Below are 13,059 nucleotides of genomic sequence, written 5' to 3'. Positions count from 1 at the left end.
ACCACACCCAGCTAGTTTTTGTATTTCTAGTAGAGACAGGGTTTCACCATGTTGCCCAGGCTGGTCTCAAACTCCTGAGCTCAAGCAATCTGCCTGTCTTGGACTCTCAAAGTGCTGTGATTACAGGCATGAGCCACTGCACCTGGCCAGAACATTTTTAATCATGCAAAATAACCCAAGCTAAAATAGTCTAAGCTTATACCACAGTGTGTTCAACCATTCCTGATTGATGGTGGGCACTGACTGTTTCCAATATTTGTTTCTACTGAGCGTGTATACACATAGCAAACAATTCTGCAAAGAGATGTGGTGTTTTTCAAGGCACAGATGTGAAGCTCACAACACTGGCCACATCTTACAAGAAGGGAACAATGGACCTTCTGAGCTCCAGGATTCCTGCACCCTGGACCCTCACCTGTGCCCACCAACTCTGCCTCCCCCCAGCAACTCTGGGAGAACCCACAGTGCTCTGTCATCCATGCAGCCAATCCTAACCCGTGTCTGTGAACACCACGACAGAGATTTGTTTCTCCTGTATCAGGAACCGATCCTCCCTGTTTGCTTCTGTCCTCAGGGTGGAAACAGGCCCTCATTTCTGCCAACTTAACCCCCTGCCGACTCCTCTCCTCCTCTGGCTACCGTCTTATTTCTCTGCTCCTTCAAGTAAAACCTTTTTCCAAGTCTCTCTCCTGTCCTTTCAGGAACACACTCCCATTAGGGTTTGGCTCCCTTTGCTCCTCCAAAAGCACTCATCAGTGCTCTCGGTGCTGCCAAACCTGTGCCAAGTTCCCAGGGTGCTCACAGCAGATGTCACCCTCCTGCACAAAATGCCTTTAAAAAAATCTTGGCTTTAGGAACCCCACACCTGCCTACTCCCCCTGCCCCAGCACTGGCTCCCCTCACCTCCCTGACCTTGGACCTGGGACTCAGCAGGCTCGGTATTCAAGTTCCTCCTCCTCTCCAGCCAGGCTGTGTCCACTGTGAGTGGACATCTCAGATGCTGACCCCCTGCCCCACAGTCTCTCGACAACTCTGGGCTCATACACCTGATGCTGGCCTCGCCTCATTAGGCACCTATGGGGTCTCAATTGCTACATCCAGACAATCTCTGACCTCCTGCTGCCCCCAATGTCTGCCCTACCTCGTCCACAGCCACCCTGTCCTCACCCTGAAATCACCCCCAATGCCCTGCTCTCTCTCACATTCCACATCTAAGTCAACAGCAAACCTTGCTGTTTCTGTTTTCACGCTGCCAAGGGATGCCACGTGGGCCATTCCACTTCACCACTGGGCCTCATTCGGGTGGCTCTGCTCTGCTCTCACCTCCCCCTCAAGATTACTCTCAACTCAGGATCCTGCTAAACACCACATCAGGGCAAACCCTCTCAAGGCTCCTCCATGCTGGCCTCACCCCACCAGGCCTCGCTCCCTTCCCTCCGCATAGCTGCCCCACTCCTCCACCCCCACTGCTTGTACCCTAACAGCACGTTCCCCCCAGGGCCTTTGCAGCTGTTTGCTCTTCTTGGAATGCTCCTCCCCCAGGTATCTCCTAGGCTTGTATCTTTCCTTTCTGCAAATTCACTCAAATGTCACCAGATCACCACAACGTTTCTCATCACCAACTGAACAATGCCACTCCGCCGCCGAAACCACCTAACTCTCTTCCCTCCGGGATTCTTCTGTACAGCGTCCCTGATCAGCTGCCATGGTAGAGACTTCACTCACTGGTTTTTCTATTGTCTGTCCCCTCACCCCATCCCAACAAAACCTTCACTCCAAGAAGGCGGGGGGTCTTTCTTGAATCTGCTCTGATCACTGATGTATGTACTGCCAGTAACAGGATAGTATCTAGCACTACTTCTGAATGCAACAGGCACCTGTGCTGAGCTACCTGGCCGGGGCTGTGCTACGCATTTCATAAATGTTTTATCGCACAATTTCCATTGCGGCAGAAATTAAGTCAGATATTTACTATGCATTCAGGCCTTCAATCTCCACTCTACTGAGATTATGCACAGAAGATAATGGAATAAAGCTTCCAGAGCACCATTCTAACACCATCTGTGGGCAGGGAGACCCTGACCACGCTAAAACTGCTGTCAGTCTCACCAGAAGCCCAGATCCCTGTTCCATTGTCTAACTGGTCTCAGGATAACATTCTATTATGAAATCAGGATGGGGGTGCAGTCATGAAGGCAGTAACCATCAATATCACATGTCTCTGGTTTAAATCAAATGCAAAAAACCACGGACTACTTGTACTATACAGAGTAGTTGTTTATTGTGTATAATCAAGATGAACAAACATGTATTTGCTGAGTCCATTTAAAAGGCAACCTCAAGCCGTGCCAGGCCGCTCATGAGATTTTCTGGCGGAGCTGCCTTGAGGAGGACGCACCACCTTCTCTGTGAGATAGAGATGCTGCTACACTGGGGGCACAGTGTCCTGTGCCTGACTGGGGGCCTGTTGCTTCCAAAATTGGTACTGCCAGGCCATTTCCTTCCACTGCATTTGTGGAAACAACAATTCATGTCATTTGATCATAGAAATTCTGATTAGTGATGAATAGGCCAGGTGAGGTGGCTCACACCTGTAATGCCAGCACTTTGGGAGGCCAAGGTTGGTGGATCACTTGCACCCAGGAGTCTAAAACCAGCCTGGGCAACACAGCAAGACCTCGCCTCTACTAAAAATACAAAAAACTAGCCAGGCGTAGTGGTGCACACCTGTGGTCCTTGCTACTCGGGAGACTGAGGTGGGAGAATTGCTTGAACCTGGGAGGCGGAAGTTGCAGTGAGATTACACGACTGCACTCTAGCCTGAGTGACAGAGCGAGACCCTGTCAGAAAGGAAAGAAAGAAGGAAAAAGGAAAGGAAGGGAAAGGAAAGGAAAGGAAAACTGCTAAATTACAAGTAGTAAGGTAACAAAAACAAAAATGTAACCACCAAATAAAACACTGCGTTGACCAGAATGCAGGAGGCAGTATAGGAGGTAAGGGTTCGGGCTTTAGAGTCAGACTTGGCCCGCCCTCACCCCAGCACTCTAAAGCTGTGTGCTGCCTGATCGCCTCCATAACCTCTCTGAGTCATGAGTTCCCCCCGTAAAGGAGGTGGGCAATACCAACCTGAGATGGCATTATGAGAAGAAATGAAGTCAGTTGCCCCATGACTAGCATGGAGAACTGCTATCAAAGCACAGATTAGGATTGAAGGAAGAGCTGATTCCAGCCACCCACCTTTCACAAGGACCTTAAGCTACCATCACTATGCAACAACGAGCCAAGGCTGCGGGGACAAACCTGCTGTTTGGCTAACATTGGGAGGATGATGTCAGCTATCTGTCGAGACAGTCGCTTCCACTTGTCTTCATTCTCCTTGTGGCACTGCTGCAGGACGAGAATGAACATCTCCAACACCTATAAGAGTGTGCACAATTAGAGAGTCTGCTGCCTAGAGGCGCCTTTCCACCCCCATGTGTCCATCTGTTACACTTGTCCCAGCTCAGCTTGAAGACTCCAGGATCCAAACAGATGTGATCCCCACGAGGACAGGGGGACACGGATGCAATCCCCACTCTATGACATGAGAAATGCAGGGGAATCAGAACGAAACACGAGTTCCTCTAGGACACATGCAAGCTGCACACTTTGCTCAGGAGGACTTGCCATCATTGTTATTTGGATAGAATTTATAATATTTCACAATCAGAGAAAAGGCACAGCATGAAAAAAATAAATGTATATTAATCTTTGGCAAAATTCAAACACAGCCTTGACTAAACTATTCTGCAGGCGGCTCACCGCCTTTGTGGAAATTCCCTTCAATTCTGTGTTCTCTGCAGAGGCAATCTACTGAACAGCATCTCCTTTCCGGAAGTGTGCACAGTTGAGCACAAGTTTATTAGTGATCACTTTTACGCAGAGATATCCAGAGCTCACTGAACATGCAGCTGATGAGCTCTTCTCCAGGACACCCACCCACCCAGCCAGCTCTGCCTGCAGCCACCTGCTTGCCAGTTGCTCATTTTCAGACCTCTTTATGATACATGTACTTTTGCATTGCAATTATGTGATTTAATTAGGCATTAAGTATTTAAATACTACAGGAGTTAATTAAAATATGAATGAACAAAGAAAGTGCTGCTTCTTATGAGAAAAGCTATGGCTTCATAAAGATTCAAAGACAAACAGCTAAAAAGAATTGACAAAATAAGCGAGGGCTACACAATAGTACAAGCTGAAAGAAAAGAGAAGTCATTAAAAAAGAGAGATTTCTACACTCAGTTTTCCTCAAAATGTCTTTGAATTCTTATGCCACCTTAAGAAAACAAAACCAGAAACTAGCTCAAAGAAAAAGAACTTAGCCCTATGTCAAAATAGTGGTAAATAAATATGCAAATAAAGTTTTTATTTCAGAGTGAGATTTCTATCATTTTAGGTTTCTACCATCTTGACCAACACTGTCAACTGATTTTTGGTCCTCGTTTTGGAAAAGAGGGCCTCACTATCTTGAACGATCTTGTGACTCTCAGACCAGGAGTCAGGTGAACCCCTGTGGCTGTACCCACTTTAAAGATAAACACTAGGCCGGGCGCGGTGGCTCACGCCTGTAATCCCAGCACTTTGGGAGGCCGAGGCAGGCGGATCACTTGAGGTCAGGAGTTTGAAACCAGCTTGGCCATCATGGTGAAACCCCATCTCTACTAAAAATACAAAAAAAAAAAAAAAAATTAGCTGGGCATGGTGGTGCATGTCTGTAATCCCAGCTACTCGGGAGGTGGAGGCAGGAGAATCGCTTAAACCCGGGAGATGGAGCTTACAGTGAGCCAAGATCATGCCACCGCACTCCAGCCTGGGCAACGGAGTGAGACTCCATCTCAAAAAAAAAAAAAAAAGGAAGGATAAACACCAATGATACCTCCTGCCACCACGCCTGTCCCCCGCCCCCACCTCCCCCTGCACCCGCCGCTGCCCCAGCATCTCCCCAGGCCTCAAAAAGCTCAAACCTAGTTCAAAGTAGCACGGTTAACAGTGAGTGTTACCACATGGCACTTCCTTCCATCTGTACGGGTCAATAAAGTATCCACGACAGTTCCAACACACATTCTTCTTACCTGATGGTACTGGATGAGTCTCAGTAACATTGATACCACCACTTCTTTTTGGGTTTCAAGCTCTTTTCCTGCATCAGCTTTATTTGTTCCTCTTAATACAAAAAGGTCATGGACTATGGGCTGCAGAGCCGGTATGGCTGTGGGGACAAAAGGGTACCCTCATCAGGCATTTCATGGAAATTACATTTGGAAAACTGCTCTCAACATCTACAAAATGATATCAAGAAATAAAGAAAACCCTTACACATACTTGGTTTATGGTAAGAGATGAATTAAGGTTATCAATCATTATACCATTGTGGAAGATCAAAGCTTTTCCTCTGAACACCGATCATTTTGTGATGGCTTCTAAAAAAGGAAAAAAAACCTAGGGCTCCTGTAATTTAACACCACTTCTGAAAAAAGGTGACTCAAATTCAAAAGTCAATTTGAAAATGATAAAACTTCCCAAATAACCAAAACAGCACCATTCCTGGTCTCGAGAATAATCTATTTGATTCATCTGAAAAGACAATAAAAACTTCCACATAATACATTTAGTCAAAGCCACTGGATTATTATGCTTTTTAAGTAAACTCACTCTCTCATTAGATAGATAAGGGACTTTCCCCCAGGTCTTATTTTGGTCTAAAACAGGAGTCAAAATAAATTAATTGGTCTACTGTGACCACATATAAAAAAAAATAAGAAATGCCTTTCATTGGCACACAGGTACACTCTGCCCCTCAGTGTCACGCGCACACAGGAACACTGACCCCTCAGTGACACGTACACACACAGGAGCACACACACACACACACAGAGGCACACTCTGCCCCAGTGTCATGCGCACACAGGACCATATCCTCTCTGACCCTCTCACAGATGACCAAGTAAAAGAGAAAGAGAAAAAGTAACTTGCCCCAAAACACAGTGGAGGTGTCACGCATGCACACACGAGCACACGCACACAGAGGCACACTCTGACCCTCAATGTCATGCGCACACAGGAACACTGACCCCTCAGTGACACGCACACACACACACAGAGGCACACTCTGACCCTCAATGTCATGTGCACACAGGAACACTGACCCCTCAGTGACACGCACACACACACACAGAGGCACACTCTGACCCTCAATGTCATGTGCACACAGGAACACTGACCCCTCAGTGACACGCACACACACATGAGCACACACACACAAAGGCACCCTCTGACCTCTCAGTGACATGCACACACAAGAACACTCACTGACCCAGTGACACACACACATACACACACGTGAGGCACCCTCTGACCCCTCAGTGAAGGGCACACTGCAACCCTCTTTGACACACACGCACAAACACTCTGACCTCTCAGTGACACACTCTCTCCAGCCCTGAGACATGCACGCAGAGCCCTGAGACTCACTGACCCTTCGGTGGTGCGCACACATGGGTATCCTCTCTGACCCTCTCACAGACGACCAAGCTTCCCAGCGCAAAGTACTGGCTTTGGCTGCCTACTGATTTTCTGTCCAAAGACCCTCCAAGTGCAGGAAACCAAACACCTATGCCTTTAATAATCTATACTTTGGCAGTGTGAACCTGAAGCCATTGTGAAGCCATGGCAAAGACTAACTGGCTTAGCTCTGTAAAGCTAAGGCCTTGACTGAGAGGTCAGCCAAGGCCCTGCCTCGCCACACAGCATGGTTGATGTTCTTCTGCACACACGCTGAGTGGAAAAGACTCTATGTAGTAGTGCCATTCTCACATCTAGGGGTTTGCAAGGGTCTTAGGATGTGTCCCTGTCAAAGTTCAAAAGCCTACGGATTCCAGCAAAGGAGTCAGGGAGGGGTCAATAGGGCAATGCTGGAAGACCAGTTCAAAAAGCTCAAAGAAAGATTTACAGCTCATTCATAAAACCAGGCTAGCTCCTTCCACAGGCTGGGGGCTTGCACAGCTGGCCATCTCCTGGAGCCCTGTCTTTATTTAAGCTCCAGCAAAATAATCATCAGGCAAAACAGAAAGCCCTGAACCCAAGTCAAACTGTATCTCCAATACCACCTGGATGAGAGATCAAAATTTAATTCACAGCAAGTTCGACTGAAGAAATTTTAGTGTTTCATCGCTTCTCGGCCTTTGGGCTAAGATCAGGTGAAGAACTTTTAGTGTTTCGTGTGAATGAACAGGAACTTTATATTCAGAATCTATCTGTACCTTAGGCTATCTTAATGTTTCTTGAACTTTTTTTCCCTGAGAAGATTACAAATTGCTGAGAGTAAAGAATATGCTCTCTTCTCTTTTGAAACGTCTCTAACCAGTACATTCACATACACAGACACACAGACACATATGCAGAGCCTGAGACGCACACGGCCGCCACTGACAAAGTTGAAAGTGGGTGTATGAAAACGAACACTGCCGGCCGGGCGCGGTGGCTCAAGCCTGTAATCCCAGCACTTTGGGAGGCCGAGGCGGGTGGATCACGAGGTCAGGAGATCGAGACTATCCTGGCTAACATGGTGAAACCCCGTCTCTACTAAAAATACAAAAAACTAGCCGGGCGTGGTGGCAGGCGCCTGTAGTCTCAGCTACTTGGGAGGCTGAGGCGGGAGAATGGCGTGAACCCGGGAGGCGGAGCTTGCAGTGAGCCGAGATCACGCCACTGCACTCCAGCCTGGGAGACACAGCGAGACTCCGTCTCAAAAAAAAAAAAAAACAAAAAAACAACAACAACAAAAAAAAGAAAACGAACACTGCCAAGCACATCATGACACTGAAGACGACAGTGAAAGATGTGTCCCATTACCGTGTGTCACAGCCTTCCTTCCACTGGCCATGATGCCATCACAGAGCTGAATGATTTTAGGAATTCCAATGATCTGTTTTGAATGATAGCGTTCATAAGACAGTAATACCAAGAAGAAAAAGATGTTTGGAATGATTGCCTCTGATTCCCTAGAAACAAAAACATCCATTTAGACCTTTCTTTTAAAATTAAGATACATATCAATATAAGCAACATAAAATAATTCATGAGGGCACATGAAGCTAACAGGTGTCAGTGATCTACTCTAAGCCCATCCCTGCCACAGTGCATCCCATCTGTGCCCTTGTGCAGAGCCGGGACAGGTGTAAAGGTTCAGAGGGAGCAGGTAGAAGGCACCTGACGGCACAGAGGCACAGCAGCTACAATCCTCCTAGCTCTCTCTGCCCCTTTGCTCTTGTAGAAATTGAAACTCAAAAGAGAAAAAGTAACTTGCCCCAAAACACAGTGGAGGTGTCACGTGATTAGAACAAACACTATGCTTCCAGACCCCAGGGAATCTGGGAACACTTTCCTTCTGCACTAAGTTTTCCTAACTACAGTATTTATTAAGTATTTCAGGTACTAAAGAATTTTAACTTTCAATCATTATAAACCTGTAATGGACTAGCAAGAAGTATTAAAACCTCAACATCTAGCAAAAAAAAGCTGCAGAGAATACAAGTGCATAATAATTACTAAAGACAACCTTATATAAAAACTGCTTTCTCTAAGAAGATTTAAAAACTAGTGCTCCACCACAAGATTTCATTCTGCCATCTGTCAACATAATTAAATGCTTTGAAATGTGCAATGAAAACTGACAACATATGGAATTTTCAGATATGTAACTACTTCCAAACAAGTCTTGAGATATACATTAATTTTTAAGAGAAGCAAAAATGCACAGCATGTTAATCAGATTTCCATTTAAAGAAAACAGCAAAAATGCCTAACAGTAGTTTAAACATTCATCTTAATAACCTAAATTACATGTAAGTACACAAGAAGGAGAAAAAACTCTAAAATAACAAAATGCTATTACCTGAACTGGCCCACTTCAATGTATTCGAACTGTTTCAATACAAAGCCAATAAACACCTACGGGAAGGAAAGTAAAATTTTACATCAATAATAGGATTAAAACGTAAAAACCAGGTTTCTTTTCCTCCTGCTTATCTGCACAAATTTTTTTTTTTTTTTTTTTTTTTTTTTTTTTTTTTTTTTGAGACAGAGTCTTGCTCTGTCGCCCAGGCTGGGGTGCAGTGGCCGGATCTCAGCTCACTGCAAGCTCCGCCTCCTGGGTTTAGACCATTCTCCTGCCTCAGCCTCCCGAGTAGCTGGGACTACAGGCGCCCGCCACCTCGCCCGGCTAGTTTTTTGTATTTTTTAGTAGAGACGGGGTTTCACCGTGTTAGCCAGGATGGTCTCGATCTCCTGACCTCGTGATCCGCCCGTCTCGGCCTCCCAAAGTGCTGGGATTACAGGCTTGAGCCACCGCGCCCGGCCTATCTGCACAAATTTTAAATGAATTTCTTGACAGCTGATAAATTGGACTATAAGCATAACTCTATTCTGAAATCAGCCTAGATAACTGTAGAACACCTCCAGGAATCCCCTCAACAACTTTACTACACACTGAGGCGAAACCTCATTGGAAAAACAAGTAATAAATTCCAAGCGACATCAGACAATACCCAGAAGTACACCTTGGGGACTCATCTGTTCCCATTAATGGCAGACAGGGTAGCAGATTCCCTGAAACTGGTTTGGTAATAAGATCCCCAAAGGAGTCGACCTTCTTCCTCCCACCATCTGAGAGGCAACACGCAAGGGCCGCACGGGAGCCAGCTTTGTGTCACACTGGTATTCTACGCAGCTGTCTGCTTTCCCAACCTGATGAGGAGCTTCCACCGATAAAGCATGGAGCACATGGCCCGGCTTTCTCAGAGCCTCTGCGCGGAATGCAAACATACAGCAGGTGCTCGGTAAATCATTATCAGCATAGAGTTCAATGGCTTGTCTGTTCTAGTTCTATTCTTGTTCATAAAACTGTCACTGTATTGAATCTTAAGAACTGGGAGAAAGGGGATCGGCTGATGAAAGGCAATCGGAACAAACATGAAACCAGAGCGCTCACAGCAGGAATGACCTCACACCACCACAAAGGGGCAGCTGGACATGAGCCTCGCGGGCAGGGGCACCGGGACCCAGAAGAAAGCACAGGCCAAAGATGAATTCCACATGCCTGCAGGGCCGCAGGCAGCACGGGGGAGCCTCAAGGCTGTCCTCCCTCAACATGGAAATATCACATGGAGATTGCAGACAAATATAATAAAGCAACAGAATATTCTACATTGAAGAAAAAGCTCCAGTAGAACGACTAAAGAAAGAATTTGATAAAACATTCAAGTCCACCCATTTTATGTTAGAGTGGGGAGTTGCCTTTTTTCCCTACTAAAGACAGGCCCAAGGAGACCATAGTCTGTAACTACCACATGAGAAAATCAGTTCCTACCCATGACGAGTCAGAACCACAGGTTGTTATTATTATTTTGAGACACAGTCTCGCTCTGTCTCGCCCAGGCTGGAGGACAGTGGCACAATCTCAGCTGACTGCAACCTCCATCTCCCGGGTTCAAGTGATTCTCCTGCCTCAGCCTCCCAAGTAACTGGGATTACAAGCACCTGCCACCACACCCAGCTAATATTTTTGTACTTTTAGTAAAGATGGGGTTTCATCATGTTGGCCAGGCTGTTCTCAAACTCCTGAGCTCAAATGATTTACCTGCCTCGGCCTCTCAAAGTGCTGGGATTACAGGCATGAGCCACTGTGCCCGGCTAGAACTAGAGATTATGATTATTACTATTATTTTAGAGACAGGCCTTGCCATGTTGTGCAGGCTGGACTCAAACTCCTGGACTCAAGTGATCCTCCCGCCTCAGCCTCCTCAGTAACTAGGACTACAGAGGTGTGCCACCATGCCCAGTTAGAACTGGGAAATTCTGAAGAAAAGGTAGACTGTAGTCTTTGTTCTCACTAGAATGGAACAAATCAGGGTTCTGGCTTCCCTTGGGGTACCCTGCCCCACTGAGAGCCTGCTCCTCTCAGCCCCTGCTTGCCCATAGCCATAGACCAGGGCTTCTCCCCAGGCAGCCTCCTAGTGTCAAAGGAAACGAAAAGAAGTTCCCAATGCATGTTTCCTGAGGAGAGCAATGGCCCACTGAGACAGATTTTCTTCAGATAGGTTTTGTGAACAAAGGTTCAAAGCATCAAGCCAAGGCAAAGCCCACCCCTAGATGCCTCTTTCATTAAAAGCAGACCCCAGGCCGGGCGCGGTGGCTCACGCCTGTAATCCTAGCACTTTGGGAGGCCGAGGCAGGTGGATCATGAGGTCAGGAGATAGAAACCATCCTGGCTAACATGGTGAAACCCGGTCTCTACAAAAAATAAGCCAGGCGAAGTGGTGGGTGCCTGTAGTCCCAGCTACTTGGGAGGCTGAGGCAGGAGAATGGCGTGAACCCGGGAGGTGGAGGTTGCAGTGAGCTGAGATGGCACTACTGCACTCCAGCCTGGGCGACAGAGCAAGACTCCGTCTCAAAAAAAAAAAGACAAAACAAAAAAAAGCAGACCCCACCTCAATACCCATGGTGGGAAATCAGTGTTGACCACGTGCCCTCAGTTCTCCTAGGGAAACAGACCCTTTCAGATGAGTCACGGTACTGACAGAATTAACAGATTTATGTCTAGAAGGAAACAGAGAAGTGTAATATTTCTATCTCAAAAATATTCCTACCCCACATAAGGAAGTAGCCCAAGATCATGGGTCAAAGATGACAGTTAAATTTTGACTATGAAAAGGCAGTGATTTAACTGGCACGAATCTTGAGGAAACTGTGCATCACGAAGGGACATGACTAGCCAGAATCTAGTGCCCACAGCAACTGCAGGAGGAGGGCAACGCAGCCAAGAGGGGAAGAGTGCAAATGCTTGTTTGTGCAGAGCCACGCGGCTCCCACGTGGACTCCAGGAGCGTGGGTCTCAGTTACTGTCCGGCTAAATTCCATTCCTTTTTAAAGAGGTAAGCTAACCTGTTAGATAGCCTGAAACTGCAGATGATCAATTATAGTCATAATTGATAATCCATTTAAACTAACTCTCTAGATTTTGCAAAAATGTTCCCCAAACAATAAATCTTAATTAAATCTCACAATTTAAATTCAAACTTATTTTGGAGGGGAGGCGAGTGGATGGGACAAACCTTTGGAAATCCCTAACAGCCAACCCCAGGTTAGCCTTGAGTCCAGGGAGCTGGGGCAAGGATGCCGACTTGCTGAGGCTGGCTATGCCCCGGGCCTTGTACTAGCTAAGTGCATGAAAAACATAAGCAGCAGCAATTGATGGGGGGTGGGGAAACACAGTTCACATTTCTTTAAAGTAGATTTCAGTGTCTTTCAGGGTAATTTGTACTAAATTAGGTACAGGTATGATGGATGAAAGATTAAAAGCGACAAACCTGATCTGAATCCAGAAGACAGTAATTAACCCGTAACTGAACCAGCTGCGCCAGCAAATCTAAAACCTGCTTCTGTAACTGCACAGATGTTGTTGTCGTGTACTGTTTTAAAGCTTTTATAACAAGAGGTTCAAACAAACGAATGTGATTATGAATAGCATTCTATAAAAAAACAAAAGAAAGAAAGAAAGAATCCATAAGTGAGCCTTCAACCAAAAGCTTCAAGCAAAATACCTGGGAAGTCTCAGCTCCAGTTTCATCTCTAGCACTGACACGCCTGAGTTCACACGCCACAAACGGCACCATTTACCTTATCTGCACGGTTCTTTGTGACACTTGTGAGGTTCGTCTTCAACTGGGTAGACACTTTCTGGAGGACATCAAACCATCTGCCAAATGGGAATAGAAGGGAAGCAGACAATGAGAATATCTTTAAATAATCTCCTCTGCACTCAGATATACTCCTGTTCAAACCAATTTCACATTCACACGATCACAACATGTCAGACTGAGAAACAACTTGAAAGGCCACTCAGTGTGGCAGCATCACCCTCTCGAGAAAATGACACTCTATTTACAGTTTACAGCTGCCTGACAGCCATCAAGTCTCGTCACCTGTGGAAGGCTACTCAAGTCTGAGCTTTTTACTGCT

The 13,059-nt window shown here is 46.3% G+C and overlaps 1 protein-coding gene across 4 annotated transcripts in view; it reads right to left on the bottom strand.

Moving 5' to 3' along the window:
• Positions 1–13,059, bottom strand: part of HTT (huntingtin) — a 167,821-nt gene that overhangs the window by 58,695 nt on the left and 96,067 nt on the right. For all 4 annotated transcript variants that reach the window (XR_012434581.1, XR_012434582.1, XM_045392045.2 and 1 more), the window contains 6 exons: positions 12,718–12,796; positions 12,408–12,569; positions 8,936–8,991; positions 7,894–8,042; positions 5,115–5,251; positions 3,301–3,417 (listed from right to left, as the gene is read on the bottom strand). Coding sequence is in view for 2 of the 4 variants with exons in the window: in XM_045392045.2 (XP_045247980.2) it covers positions 3,301–3,417; positions 5,115–5,251; positions 7,894–8,042; positions 8,936–8,991; positions 12,408–12,569; positions 12,718–12,796 (700 nt within the window). In the remaining 2 variants the exon portion in view is untranslated. The remainder of the gene's footprint in view (positions 1–3,300; positions 3,418–5,114; positions 5,252–7,893; positions 8,043–8,935; positions 8,992–12,407; positions 12,570–12,717; positions 12,797–13,059) is intronic.

The sequence above is a fragment of the Macaca fascicularis genome, chromosome 5, assembly GCF_037993035.2.
Source record: "Macaca fascicularis isolate 582-1 chromosome 5, T2T-MFA8v1.1".
NCBI lineage: Eukaryota > Metazoa > Chordata > Mammalia > Primates > Cercopithecidae > Macaca > Macaca fascicularis.
Note: the sequence above shows the minus strand (reverse complement) of the source record. Positions and strands in the feature narration are given on the sequence as shown.